Here is a 15,020-nt window from a genome sequence, read left to right on the forward strand (position 1 = left end):
GTGCTTATTCTAATTCAACCACAGAATCTTCTGAGAGTTCAGCCATCACTAATTAAGACCTGCAACGATTTATCTGTGGTTCATCCATGCACTTGGCAGCTTTTGCTTCAGAGGGACTGAGCACTGAAAAGTGTCAGTGCTGGGAATGCCACTCAGAGGAGCACAGGGACCAACCAACTCCACACCTTTGTGTTAACTCTCTTGCCCCTTCCAGAGCTGGGAATGCTTCTGTGTGGCCTCAGATTTAGGGTGAAAACAAATAATCCACTTCAAAAATAAACTGCCCTAGGAAGCGTCTTTGAAAAATTTTAATGCCAAATTACAAAAACATAACATGCAAATGTAAATAATTTCCCCTGCAATGAATGCAGGAAATAAAGAAGTGGTATAAACAGCAGGGAATTGGACAGATCTGTTTTATTCCCTTCCTCCTCCATCTCCCCCACAGTGTGATTTAATAAATGTTAATGAAAAAGAAAAGGAATAACACTTGTCTATTAATTTTTCTCATTCTATTTTCTGATCATGCTTAATTGAAAAGTGTTTTGGGGTTACATTTAGTCATATATATGGCTGTTTGAGGCTTTTATTAGCCACGATTCATTCTGCATATCAGCATAATGTGGAGCTCATGCCTTCAGTCGGTGTCTGTTCCATGATGCTCAGTTATCTGCCTGCCCCGAGCTATCCGGGGGGATGGATTTGCATGGACACTGATCCCCTATGGAAGAGTATGCCAGGAATGACCGGTCTGGTACTACCTGGCCAGGTGAGGTTCCATTCAAATAATGCACATGCCACCACAACAATTCAGATCAAAGGTCTGCCTTTCAACAGAATTCAAATGTAAGGACTTCTAAAGCAATTTTAGCAGTTGGCTTTACAAATGAACTTATGTCAGCTGCTCTGTATGATGAGTGACTAAATTACTTCTGTATCTAATCTTATCTCACTATCTGTCTGTCTGTTTTTCAGCATTTCAGTGCCCATCACCACATTATCCAGGCGCCACCATAAGATTAAGAAGCTCTGCAGTGACATTCTCAACATGGTCTGTTCAAAGGTCATTAGCAGAGCCTTTCACACTGGAAAAGCCTGGAGGAGAGTGCGGAAGCGAGCCTCAGAAGGAGAGGAAAAGGAAAAGGAGGCAGCAACTGCTGGAGCCTTTGCGGTTGTGCTCATCCCGTGTGGATCTGCTCAGCGGTGCTGGAGTCCAGGGACCTCGTGGAAGTGGCCTGTCTGCTGCTGCAGGGACTGTCACACTTGTACACTCCCGGCACCTCGCACATTGGCTCACATGGCCTCGGCATTGCTGTCCCTGTGCTCTCCTCAGTTGCCATTCCCATGCTGGGTCTTCATGATTTCTGTGTGTTCCAGCCTCAGAGCAGGATATTTCTCTCAAAAATCCCAAGTGCAGAGCAGGCACTGCAGTTCGGGAACCACCTTCTCCAAGAGAATATCTTAGTTAAGTTTTATTTTCCTCACAGTAGGCAAATCCTCCCAACTCTGTGTGTTTGAGGAAGCCAGAAAGGGTGGTTTTCAATGTACACAAAGCTACATAGGACCCGTGGAATCAGGAGAGATGACTTTGTCCCAGGAATCCCAGTCCTGCTCCCACTGATGCCGTGGTGTCTCCAAGGACAGTCTGGGACCTCGCGTTCCGGGGAGGTGGCACTGCCCATCCATCCCCTGGTGCTGCTGCTCCCAGCAGATACTGGTAAGTGAAAATGTGCCAGAGCTGTTTTTTCCAGTGGTGCCGTTCAGAAGCCGGGCTCAGTCCCGAGGGGCCAATGGCAGTGTGCTGACGTGTTGCTCAAACAAACCCTGGAGTCCTTTGTGCCCCTCTTGGTACAAAAGCAGCCGGGATTTACGCTGGGGGATAAATAGGTGGCTCCAAAGTGAGAAGGAAAGAGCCAAAGTTGGAAGCTAACCACAAAACGTGGGTGTAAACGATTACCAAAGGCTTCCAGTAACTCTGCTATCATCAGAGACTGGCTTTATGGGTATGGCCTCAAGAAGTTTCCCTCCACTTAATTAAAGAGGCAGATAAGTATCTAGGTGGAGTGTGCAGATAGGTTCTGAATGAGTTATCCACTAAGGCTGGTTCGCTGCACCTATTGTTAAAGCCAGAATATAATATCAGATTAATGCATTATATTTGCCTATTATAGCACTATGTCATCATTATATGACATGTTATAATTAAAGCCCTGCATTAGAAACAAAACTATTTGGCTTGGGATAAGTTGCCTTTATGACTTCTGTGGTTATGATTTCCTCCTTTTCTTAACCCCTTAAAACTGCATAATATAGCTATTTGTAGCTGTATAAAGAAAGTTTCTAGTTTCAGATTCTAATCTCAGGTAATTCAATGTAAATAAAGTCAAAATCTGGCACATAGTCTTTTCCTGTGTCAGAATATTTGCTAGTAGAGGGAAATCCACGTTGGTTGTGTTAACAGAATCCCAAAAATGGGCAGATTAAAGAAGAGGGTGCCTGACTGGCCATTTCTCCCAGTCGTCCCTCAGCTGTCCCTATCAGCTCCTGGGTTTGTACCATTCCCCAGGACTTTTCAGGAAGCCACTTGGCAAACTCTCACTCTTCCTTTTCCTTCCTGGAACTACACAAGGAAAACTTGGTTCTTAGAGCAGTTTCTGGCCGCAGCTGCCGGGAACCCAGCGCTCCCAAATGCAAACCTGGAGCATGGGTGTGGGATCGCTGCCTCACTGAGATACAGCTGCGATTACAGCTTGGGTAACTGACTATGCTAATGTCTTTAATTAGCCATTTGCATATGCACGCTTTTCAATTTCAGTAGTTGGTGATTCATGCGGGTAAGTGCCAACCTCAGCCTTGCTGTCAGATTGAGGCAGAGGGTGCCAGCAGTGCCCCGTCCCCCACACCAAACGCACAGAGCAAGGGCCATCACCAGGCGAGGTGCAATTCCCAAAAAGAGCCAGGCTGCTGCAGAGGCAATTCTGACAGGGCACTGAATCTTCCTGCTGCTCTTTGGAGCAGCTATTATCCAATATTTTGCAATGCTCTTATATAAATCTAATTGATGTCTTTTATGTTACTGACTGAAGTGTGCACTTGTTTGGCTTGGAGATGACCACCTTAATGAGGGTAATGACGAGGGACCGCTGCCAGTAGCCAGGGGCAACATCCCACTGTCCCAGTCAATCCCTTGGTGAGAGTTTATTCTGTTGCTGCAATGCTGGTAATTCAGTCATTTTCTTCCTGATTCACGGTGACCTTTCCCCTGGACTTGCAGAGAGCTGGATTTGGCCTTGGAAATTGGCTTGTGCACCAGGAACTGTTTTGTCATTTCTCTTTCACTGGGAAATGTGCATTCTCTTCCCTGGGCAATTTCTCCCATGGGGGAAGGCCCCAAGTGTAAGTGCCAGATGTGTCAGATCATCAGTCTGGGGCACACACACGCCTGATGGAGCTGCTGGAGACATATTTTTAACATTTCATCTAAAATAATAAAATTCCTACAGCAAGAAGTAGAGAAGTAAAAATAATAATATGCAAAAATGTGATTTTAATTTTTGCCTCGAGAAGTTATTTACCTGGCTTCTTCCACTGGTCCTGTGGCCACTGCTGAAGGGAAATTCCCCTCTCTGCTGTCACTCACCTGGGTAAGGCCCTGAACCCCCCCCACCGAGGCTGCTCCGGCGGGGGCTTGCGCAGGGTGACCCAGGGGGATGTGCTGGGCCACACTCGGTGTCCTTTCCAGTGCTGCTGCGTTCTCTGCTCTGCAAAACCCTAAACACTACAAAACACTGCTCATTTCTTCGAACATTTCCATCAGCCTCTTCAAGGTGCTTTTATGAACCCCCGTCAGCGCTTTCCCATACTGACTGATGAGGCAGGTCTGAGCACGGGGAGGGTTTATTGTCCCTGAACACTGAGTGAACTGTGGCAGGATCCATCAGCACTGGGAACTGCAAACTGTCAGAGGAAAGGGCCTTGGCAGGACAGTGCTGAGGGCTCAGTGCCACTCCGTGAAGGCAGAGCTCAGTTTCAAGGTAGAAAAGGGAAGATGCTATCCATTTCTGAGGGTGATCTTAAATACCTTGAGATTATGAGGCAGGATAAAAATATGGCCTCTGCAGAGGTTGCCTAAGGAGGGACAGGCTGCTCTACTGATTGGGGGAAAAAATTACTTTCTAATAGCATCTGCCTATTTTACATACATAATGAGCCAAACTCTGTGTGGTCAAATTACTGTCTGGGAAGTGTTTGGAGTGAGGGACAGTTGTGCTTCTGGCCTTTACAGTAACCAATATAACCCTGAGAGAGAGAGCAGAGTGGAAAAATAGAACAATGTCTGCCTCAGTCTGCAGAAACCAACAAGTAACAAACCCAAGAGGTCCATTTTGCCTCTTCATTACAGGAATCTGTGGATCAGAAGATTAGGAGGGCACTAACTGAGAGCACAGCTACTACCTTGATTAGCAGTTTTGGAGTCTTGTAAAAGCATCTCATTTTGCTCTCCCAAGCAGGTGGCACTTTGCTGGCGGGTGGAGCCTAGGAAAGGCTGAGCACTGTTTTTTCTTTCCCCACACCTGCTGCCAGCTGGAATGGTGGAGTCACTGCAAGGACAGGGTGCTGTGGGGGGCTGCAGCCCCCTGCCCAGCCCTGCTCCAGGGGCTCTCTGGAAAACAGGCACTGCTGAAAGGGCACACGAGCACGTGAGGAGGGATTTGTCCCTGAGCTGCTCTGAGCTGCAGAATCCTGCCCACCCCCTGCCTGTCTGGGCAAGGTCAGGCACCCCACAGAGTCCCTGCTGTCCCCTGCAATCCCTGCTCTGTGTTGAGGCAAGGTTTTGCCTCTTTAAAAAAAAAAATAAGGAAAACATTTTTGCTTTACCTGTCACAGTAAACTGTCTCTCATCCCAGTAAAGCATTCCTAATTGGCAGGATTTAGAGACTGATCATTTCAATTTATGCCCAGAACAGGTAGGGCAGCAACGAAAGCCTCTCCCACCCAACCCCACCCCTTCTCACCAGTGTGCCTCAACCCTGCCCTGGAGGGACCACCTGGAGGACTGAGCAGGGAGTTCCCTCCTCTGCGCAATAAAAAGGCCCCATCCTGCCGTAAATACCAGGCTGAGCTCATTAATAGTCAGTGTCCCTCTGGTCACACAGCTCCTGCAGGGCTTGTGCAGAGGAGCACCTGCTACTGAAGTCCTGCAGGACCAGGAGCTATTTCCTAAGATTCTGCCTTTAAGACTTGGCGGAAAACACCAGAGTGAAATTTTCACTTCATGTTACCCTGAGGTCAGTGGGAAAATAGTCCATTGGCTGTTGGAAATGGTTCCCATCACTGCCACAGCTTGCAACACCCTTCCCAGCACTGTGGGCTGGTGGGTATCGCTTCCTTCTTCCCAGGCACCTTCACCACAAGCGGATTTGCCTCCCTGTCGTTTTTGCCAATCCCTTTCCAATCTGCCAGCCTTGCTTGAGAACTGTGTCCCCTACAACCAGGCACAGGCCTGTATGACAAGAGGATTGAGCCCCTTGTTCCCACCTACTGTGAGCGCCCCGTCCTTCACAAGCCAAACTCCACAGGAGCACTCCCTTCATTTTGGGGGAAGGCACAATCAACCCATATTTGTTATTGACAGAGGAAGAACTACCAAGGAGTATTAGATTTCCCCATAAAGTGGGAGCATCTACTCCTGTGAATAAAAAGCTTTTCAAAAATAGAAACTAAACCCAAGCACTGTACAAACTGGGAGCCATTAGCAAATCAGGCTTCTGCAATTGCAGAGCTAAAATACAAATAACATTTTCCAGTAGCCATTAGTCTCGCTCAGATTGCCCAATGCAGGCATCACTGCTTTTCTCAGCATCTGCTTTATCAGTTGTCTTCCACCCAGAGAAGTCCATGGCTCTTGGCAGCAGCTCCTGCTGATGTGCAGTGGGTTATTGCTCAAGAGCCCTTTGATCAGCAGCCAGGCCCTATCACACCGTGCTCCGAAGCAGTGGCTGCCAGACCTGGCCAGCACGAAAGCTGGATGGGCTCCCCAAGTGCAGGAGGAGGAAATCAGGATTCCTTTGGGCCTGCTGGAGTGCATCTCATTCACCATCTCCCTGGACAGCCAGATTTCCCGTCATGTTTCCCGTGCCACGGCTGCGCCCCGGCAGCGTGACCCCGAGGCCAGAGCTGCTGGCTCTGCCGGCTGTGTCTCGGCATATCCAAACCGTGGCAGCTCCTGTGCAGCACTGCTTTGCTGTGCTTGGCTGCAACACACACTCAAGTACTTCGTTGAGCTGGAGCCCACAGGAGCTGTTGGAACACAGGCTGTATCCCACTTGTCAGATGTTTTGGTGGTTGAGGTTTTTTCCCTGGGAAATGCAAAAATGCCGAAGCCACTGTCATCTCCTTTCACACAGCAAGCAACAGCCAAATCAGCTCTCTCAAATTTGAAAACACAAGAAATGAAAGTGCCCAGAATTTGCCAGGGCATGTGCTGTAAAACTGAGCAAGGCACAAAAATTTTCCCAGAGACACCATGATCTCAGATCCATGTATATACAGATCCATGTAAATACATCCCATGTAAATACAGATTTATGCATTTATCATTACTCATGCCAGTAATAATAGTTCCACTGAAATCACTACAGCTACATGTATAAAATGAAGCACATGTGTAAGATCAGGATCTAAATATGGAACAGGCAAATCCACCTGCAGCTATGGCAACTGCACCTGGAACTGCAGATGCACATACCTGCATGAGCCTCTGTTATGTTTAGGGGCTAACTGATAATACAAAGATATATGAAAATCTGGTGGGAAAGGCAGGACCAGAAACTGTCTCTTTCGTTCCAAAGCTCAGTATTTATCCCTTGCATGTTAATTTCTGTCAGTGTTCTGTACTCATTAACTCTGTAGCTCTGTAATTTGCTTTGAAAGGGGTTGAGGACACCATAGCTGTGTTCAGACATCAAGGCCTTCTGCCATCTCTCCTCCTCCTTCAGATCTGGGGACTCAACCCAGCAATCAGCACTATTCTTAACTTCAAGCACAGAAATGTTTTGTGCCACCCTGAGTGGTCATCAATAACTCAGCAGCAGGAGAGCAGCCCTGTGCAGAGATTGGGTTTCTTCACAGAGCTGGCACTGAGGCTGGCTTGTGTGCTTAAGTGAAGTGTTCCTGGCTGGGGGCCAGCTTGCATTCCTCTAAGCAACCAAACTCCTTGATAATTACTCCTTTTTTTTTGTAATTCTCCTCATCTCCCTGTGCCAAGTTATCCCACAGATGTTCTGCTCCTTGTACACTGAAGTGTTAGACACGCTAAAGTATCTCAGTAAGTTACATTCTTGGTTTGCTTTCTGGCCTTTTGCATTGCAAAAAGCAATAGGGACAGGAGCTGAATTTTACTGTTCCAGAACACCTGGGCTCAGAATCCCTGTCAGAAACATCCACCCCCGAGTTGTGTGTGGATGGCAGAGGCTGGGGGAATGAGCAAAACTCTGTTTCTGCTGGAGCCACTGCGCCCCTTGTGCTTCGCAAACCGGCTCCAGGCACTTTCTCTCGTTCTTGTGATTCCCTTCCTCGGCTGTTGCAGCCAAGTAATTGTTTCATCATGTTGCACTGAAATTGTGTCCCATCGTGTCACCATCACATTCATTTCTCACACCAAAGCTCCTCTGTTCACTTACAGAAAATCTGTCCCAAAGCATCTGTGGCCCCCAGGTGTGAGGAGGGAACACGGCAGGTGAGGCTCAGAGGGGTTTTTGCTTGGTTGGAGACTGTGATTCCTGTCACTGTCATTTCTAGGCACCACCAGTGAGCTGCTCACCACAGCATTAATGAGCTGCTGTTGCAATACACTGGCAAAGCCACGGTATTTATAGCAAACAAACAAGTCTGGGTCCGTGTGGGGCTGGGGACCAGAGCCTCCCGGAGCCTCCCTCCGAAAGCTCCGTTCTTTCCAGAGGTGTCAGCACTCGAGCCCATCAAAGCTAGGGCTGCTGGCTGAGCCAGCACTGTTCTAGCCTCAGTTCATAGAGGATTCATTCTGCAAATTGCATGAAATTAGGAGACCTAACTGAAACCTCTGATTAAATACCCTGGACTCTGCTTTGATAGCTGTGGAATGTGTGAGACAGGAATCCCAAAGGCAAGAACCAAGTGGACAGGACAAGGTGAAAACCAGATGTAGATCACAGTCTTTCTTAGCATTTAATTAGCTAGAAATTATTATTTGAATTTATTATTATTTATTATTATATTAATAATTTCCACAGCAAATACATTCTGGGGGCAAGTTTATAACAAATGAGGGTTAAATTTGGCACTACTTTGTGAAATCGTGGCACCTGTCAGAAGGTTTGGAATTAAATATGTCCCTGTTGTAAATGCAAATCAATTATCTTAAGCAATTATTAACCCACTTACCCTCATTTTGAATTCCAGCCCTGTAGTTTCTCACATCCAGGCAGATCTATCCTCCAGCATGTCTAGGAGGGAAGAAAAGCCTTTTATTCAAAACAAAACATTTGAACCACTGAGCAGGTGGGGAAACGATCACAAAAAGCAAGTTGGTTTCCAATGGAGTTTCCAATTCCCAGTAGATCAAATGGAGCACATTTAGGGAATGTGGGCCCTGCCAGCTCTGGGAGCTGCAGCGCCTGGGCACGGACTGTGCCGGCGCCACCCCCGCCCCCAGCACCGTTCCAAAGAGAAACTCTCCTGGGGTTTCACGTAGTTTCCCAGCAGGCAAACACAGCACCAAAATTTCACGTGATCCTGATGGCAATCCAAGGCTGGATCTAATCTTTTTAGGTCTTTACACACTCACCATAGGCCGTGCTGCTCGTCTGCCCAGGCTGGGGCAAAGCAGCTTCAGCTCACATGAAAGAATCAGGAACTTCAGAAAAACCTCAGGATATTGTCCAAGTGTAGAGTTTCTACCAAAGGTTAGCTTTGTTTTGTAAAGAATAAACTTTCAGACTATGTTTTGGGTCCCAGTGAAGTGTTAAATAGGAACTTAGTTCTTTTAATGATTTCACTTGTCTGTTCAGCAAGTGTCTCTCAAAAGTGACCTAATTCCCCACAGATTTAATGTATTGGTTTAGCCACATGGTTTTATTTTTGCTTTATTGATTGATTGAAAAAACGTGTTCAGAGTTTGAATGTAACTGTTTCCTTGGCAGTAGCAAGTATATCCCTAGTTTTGCTTGGATTTCTTATTTAACATATTAGGACCCTTTCAACATCTATGCATAGGTTTAAATTTTTCTTCACACTTCATGTTAGTATTCGAGGTTTGGCCTAAAATTCTGACTGTTAAGCATCTGTGCAGACATAAAGAGCAAAAGTCAAACACTCACAAGAGTAGTAATAATTTTTTTTTAATTAGCTATCAGGAGCAAAAAGAATTAGAAACAAATTCTATTCCAAATTCATTCCCCCCTTCTACCCTATAACCATCTCTAACCAGACCAAATTGAATGCAGAGATCTGCTTTGGACTCACGTTGTGTCACTGGACAAATGTGAGACAAGATGATGGCTATTGAGCATTATCACTACAAGTAACGGAAGAACGTGTGTGATTTGGCCTCATGTACAGCTCTTCTCTTTATGAGAGCAGATGCGGAGTTGCTTTGACTTTTATTCTGGTCACAGCTAATGAAACATTGCCTTAAAACTTGTGTGAGAGTCACGTCATGTTTTTACACCCATCCACACCGATGACAGTTGTTCACACAATTAAACTGCAAAGGTAAACATTGTGCACAAAGCTTTTTCCAGGCTCTAATTTATGTATTCAAAGGCTACTGCAGGATTTCAGTGAGGAAAAACCGAACTGTTACCAAATGTGGTTGAGTCTCCTGTCCAACAGCCCCTGGGTACACGTGTGCAATTTGGGTGATTTCTATTTGACAGAGGAGGAACAATTAGTACAGAAAGATGCATAAATTTTCCTGCATCTTCCAAGAGTCACCAATGGAAGGCAGTGGGAAAAGTGGAAAAGCAACACCACAGTGTCAGATCAGAGCTGCCCTGGGTTACTCATGCTTTGGGCAGATAACAGAGAGTGATAAATGAAGAACTGCTCACAAAAGTATAATTGTATTTTTAAATATATTTTTAAACTGCTACATATAATTTGTTTTGCAGTACTAAGCACTACTGAATTCAAACCTTATAAACCAGTGCTAGGTGCTTTGGAAAGGGGATGTCAGTGCCAAGGATTTACAGACTGACTTCTACAGAGGAAAAACCTCTGTTATTTTAGCAGCAATAAGAAAGACCTGTAGAAATGAACCAGTGTAATACATCGTTTGAAAAAAAAAAAGATAAAAATAAAAAGCCCAAATGAAATTCTGCTTATAAACTTCTGTAAAATTGAGAACAGCTCTCTGGTGCCTAGAGCTTTCCGCATGGTTTGCCTACCACGAGTTGTCCTGAGTAGCTTCAGGAAGAGAAGCTCGGGAAGCCCTGTCCGAGGCCAGTTGAGACATTCCAAGTCCTGTTCTCAGCCAGCAGAATCTTATTTGTCATGGGAAACTAAATCAATATTTGGAGCTGAGATACTGTTTGGACAGGGATTTTCCAATCCTCCCACTGCAATTAGAAAAGGTATTTGGAATCTTTTGTCTACTTTAGTGCTTGGAATTTTCTCAGATACATTTACAGACTACTTTTTCCAGACTATTATTTTCTAGGAAATGTTTTAATTACAGGGGCTTTTTCATATGCTGTTTTAGAAGGCAGAGTATTTCATAACCTGCATGCATTTAATGGCACTACAAAGCTTTTACAATGTAAATTATGAGGGTAATACAAGATTAAGAATGAAGGATTGGGGAATTCTCTTTCCAAGTCTTTCACGGATTTCTTCTGAGGTTGGAGTAAAATTGGTGCATTTATGGCCTCAATTTTCCCATCTGTACAAAAAATCATTGCTGCACAAGGTTTCTCCTGAACTAGAATTCTGTCAGATACCTTGGAATACAGCAGTAATTTAAACATCATTCTTTAAATTGCAGCAACGCCGCCCTGGCTCTCCTGCACTGGGGCAGGCAGGGTTTAAGGATGGGGATTAGCTCCTTCATGCCTGGTAGAGCTCTATCTCCAAAACTGGACTATTATTTAAACAGATATAAATACCTCCAGTACTTCTTATCTTTCAATCTACCCTGCCTTCCAGCCCCCACAAACTGAACTCTTGTTGGAAGCTTTGTTATTTAGAAAGAAACAAAAAACGTATCTGAGGACGTCTCCAGTCCTCCAGCAATTCCACCCTCGGCAGCGCTCGGCGCTGACTGGGAGCACTGCTTGTGAGTTTGGGTGACATTGTGTGGCCTCCAGCACAACAAAAAAATAGGATCTAATGATGTGGATAAGTTTCGTAATGATACAAATAGTAGAATAAACAGCCACAGGAGGCTGGAGTAATCATCGTCACGAGGGACAGCCAAGACAAGATCTAACGTCTATCCTGCCTGCAAGAACTTGAGTCATGCTAGTGCAGGAGCTAGCTCACCCAAGAAATCTATTTTAGGGGCTCGTAAAAACAACTGAACTGCACTGTACATATGAAAAAGCAAAGGGGGAAATCTGTATCAGGGCTAACCCTGCCCTGCTCGCTACTGCACAGCTCTGGGGAGAGCAGGGAATGTGCAGGGAATGTCAGGGAGGGCTCCAGCTGATGGACCCGCAGGAGGCTCGGATCTTAACACTCAAAAACAGCAGAACAGCTCTTTCAGTAGAAAACGTGTTTTGCTTAAAGAGACACTAGAAATAAGCAACAAACTTCAGATTTGTCCTGCAGCCCACGGCTGTTTGTGTGGAATGTATAGGAACAAATCCAAGGCCACTGTGTCTATGCTGAAACCCCCCTTTGTGCTCAACTGTCAGAGCACAGGCAGTAAAGGAGTTTCTTTCCCGGGGCACTGAGAATCTGGATCTAAAAACTTCATGCTTAAATTTGGCCTAGCAGGAAAATGGAAAATGCTGACTAAGACCTGATCTTTTGCCCAACTCCCTCCACGTAACCAGCCTGAGACTGTTCACTCCTTACAGACCTCGGCGCAGCAGGGATAACACAGCCGGGAGCTCTGGCAAGGCTGGCCTGTCCCAGCAGCGGGCAGAGCCTTGGATCTCCCCAAAACAAAGTTCTGGCCTGCTACAAACCTCCTCCTCCTCTGCCACCCCCCCCTCATCTGTCACTTGCCCCCAACAAACACCTCTCATCAGAGAATTGTATCTGCAGTTTTTAGAAAAATGTCTCCAGAGCAAAGGGAAGGGGGTGGTTCATGAGCCTCTCACCTGGTTGGGTCTCATGGGAGCTTCCCGAGCAATGCCTGAAATTACCGACATCCAACAGAAATGCTACTTTCTCATGTTTATTCCTGTAAACTACAAACATAAGAAATGCTGAATCATAGAGAATAGAAACTCTGTAAAGAAAAAAAAAGAAAAAACAAACACAAACAAAACCTCATTTTAGGCTTCCTCCCTTACTTTTTCTTCTTCCCTCCCACTTTAGACTTGGCGTTATTTGCCAAGCATTGGTCATGGTTTGGATAGCACATCTTGCTCTACACGTTCAAAACAGCATGAAGTGCAGAAAAAACCCCAACACAAACACCTCCTCCCCAAACAACACCCAAGCAGCAGCTAAAGCAGGTGATTAGAGGAAATAAAATGAGGCAACAAGAACTGGCTAAGGCTTCCAGCTCTGCTCTTTGCTGAGTTTCTCCTGGGGGTTTTGGGGTTTGGTTTTGGTTTTTTGGGTTTTTTTCCCTTTCTCTGAGTCAGAGAAAGCTAAAAGACCAACAAAAATCCCTATCCCTGATCACAGCATTGAGCCAGAATCAGCTGGAATTTCAACCCTGTGTTTAATCTAACTTTAAACATGCCTTCAAAATAAAACAAGCTACTTTTTTTTAACCTAGTCATAAAGTTTATTAAAATTGTTCATTAATGCTTCAAATGTAGCAAGAATGCATAGATCCCAAAATATACATATGTATTTTCTTATAGAAATAGATTATTCTTTATAATAAAAAAACTGTAGGAACATCTTTAACAGATTACTCAATCCATGACTGACAGTTACACGAGATTGCATCATGTACACAGCATTCCCAGCCATGCTTAAAGGATTGCATCACTTTGCCCTTGCTCTCCTCTCGCTCTTTTAAATAACCCAGCGCCCAGCAGAGCCCGCCCGGGCCGGGGCCGGGGTCCCTCCGCGCCCCCTCCGCGCCGCCCGCCCCGCTGCAGCCCCCGGCCCCGCTCAGACCCCCGCGCGGCGGCGGAGCCTTCCGCCATCATGTCGATAAAGACAAGGAAAAAAAAAAATCCAACAAAAACAACAACAACACAAATTGAAACCAAACCCGCCCGCCCTCCGCGGGCTCTCGCCCCCCTCGCCCCGGCCCCAGGAGCGCGGAGCGGGGCCGGGAGCCGGCGGCTCCGCTCGCCCCGCCGCCCGGCCGGGGGTCAGCAGCGCGGCGAGGAGGCGAGCAGGGGCTCGGGCAGCTGTTTGAACAAGTTCCTGAGGGTGCTCAGCTCCCGGGAGAGCTGCTCCACCTTCTTCTGCAGCCGCTCGTTCTCGGCCGTCAGTTCCAAGACTTTATGCTGCGTCTCCAGGTTGCGCATTTTGGCTTTGTCGCGGCTCTTGCGCACCGCGATGTTGTTCCTCTCCCGGCGGAGCTTGTACTCGTCGCTGTGCTTGTCCACGCACTTCTTGGGCTTGTTCTTGCCCGCCGGAGCGGTGGAGTAGCCCCCGCCGGCGGCGGCAGACTTGGAGGACTCAGAGGGGTTGGGGGTGCCGGGGGGGCTGGAGGAGGATGAGGTGGACAGGTTCCCGCTGCTGCCGCTCGGCACCGACTGGTAACCCAGGTAGGAGCGCACGGTGCTGCCGTAGGGCGAGGACATGCCCCCCGGTCCCGGCCCCGCGCCCCCTTCTTCCTTACGGGGCCCTTTGCAAGAGTCCAGGGTCTCGAAGACCGGCTCCACTTTGGTTTCCACGATCTGGGGCGGGAAGCAGCCCGGCAGCCCCCCCGGCTTGTGGCTCTGGCTGGCGCAGGGGTGGCTGTGCCGGGCGAGGCTGATGTAGGTGTAGTCGGGCTTCTTGCTGCCGCCGCTGCCTTTATAGTCCTCGGCGAAGAGATCGGAAAGGAAATCTTGGCCGGCGCCGCTGCTGCACGGAGGCTCAAAGTTGCCCCCTGCTGCTGCCGCGGGAGGCGGCGGCTGCGATGCCAAAGGCTCCAGGTACGGGCTGAAGTCGATGGCTCGCTCGTGGTCCCCGACGGTGAGCTCGGTCATGGAGCGGCCCCCGGCCGCCCGCGGGTGCAGCTTGTTGAGAGCAGCCAGACAGTCCGCCTCGTAATAGAAATTAGCCACTTCCATGGATTTAAAGGCGGGCGGCTGGATGGGGAGGCATGCTGCGTCCCAGGCCACCAGGCGTTGCATGAAAGCAAAGGGGGATGCGGGGAGGAGGAAACGACGCAGGGGGCCCCCCCCGGCAGAGGGTCAAGCTGCCGCCGTCGGGGTGGGGGGCTCCAGACCCTGCCGCAGTCTCTGGCCTGGGCACGGCCCCGCGGCGCTGCCCACCCGGGCTGGATCAGTCCCTGCGGCGCGGCGGGGCTTCACCGCTCCGGCAGCTGCGGCGGGGGCTGGCGCGTCTCCTCCGGACCATCTGGTTCTGGGTCCCGTGTCCCAAAGTCTCTGACTTAGGAAAGTTCCTTTCCTCAGTTATTTATAGGGGCGGTGGATCCCATAGCAACAGGCGCGTCACCGCCTGGCCGCCTGCCACTCCGCACGCTCGGCAACTGCTGGTCCCGGCCCCGGAGGAGGCTCCCGGGGCGGGTGCGCCGGTGCGGTGCGGTGCCCGCCGGGCCGCCCACAACAAACCCGGGCAGGGACGGAGGGAGCGGCCGGGCTGCGGGCCCGCAGGTGCGGGAGGTCGGGGCTGGCCGCGGCCACGGCCGGCCAGGACGGCAGCGGGCAGCGCTCGGCCCCGGGGCCTCGGGGACA

The 15,020-nt window shown here is 48.4% G+C and overlaps 1 protein-coding gene across 1 annotated transcript; it reads right to left on the reverse strand.

Moving 5' to 3' along the window:
- Positions 1-12,363: 12,363 nt before the first annotated feature.
- On the reverse strand, positions 12,364-14,724 carry CEBPB (CCAAT enhancer binding protein beta). Its single transcript, XM_039563609.1, has one exon. The coding sequence runs from the start codon at positions 14,454-14,456 to the stop codon at positions 13,482-13,484; it is 975 nt and encodes a 324-aa protein (XP_039419543.1). The 5' UTR covers positions 14,457-14,724; the 3' UTR covers positions 12,364-13,481.
- Between the last annotated feature and the right edge of the window lie 296 nt (positions 14,725-15,020).

This window comes from Corvus cornix, chromosome 20 (genome assembly GCF_000738735.6).
Source record: "Corvus cornix cornix isolate S_Up_H32 chromosome 20, ASM73873v5, whole genome shotgun sequence".
Classification (NCBI taxonomy): Eukaryota; Metazoa; Chordata; class Aves; order Passeriformes; family Corvidae; genus Corvus; species Corvus cornix.

Excerpts from the sequence above, each read along its gene's own strand:
- CEBPB (XM_039563609.1), bottom strand. The coding sequence starts at position 14,456 with ATGCAACGCCTGGTGGCCTGGGACGCAGCATGCCTCCCCATCCAGCCG.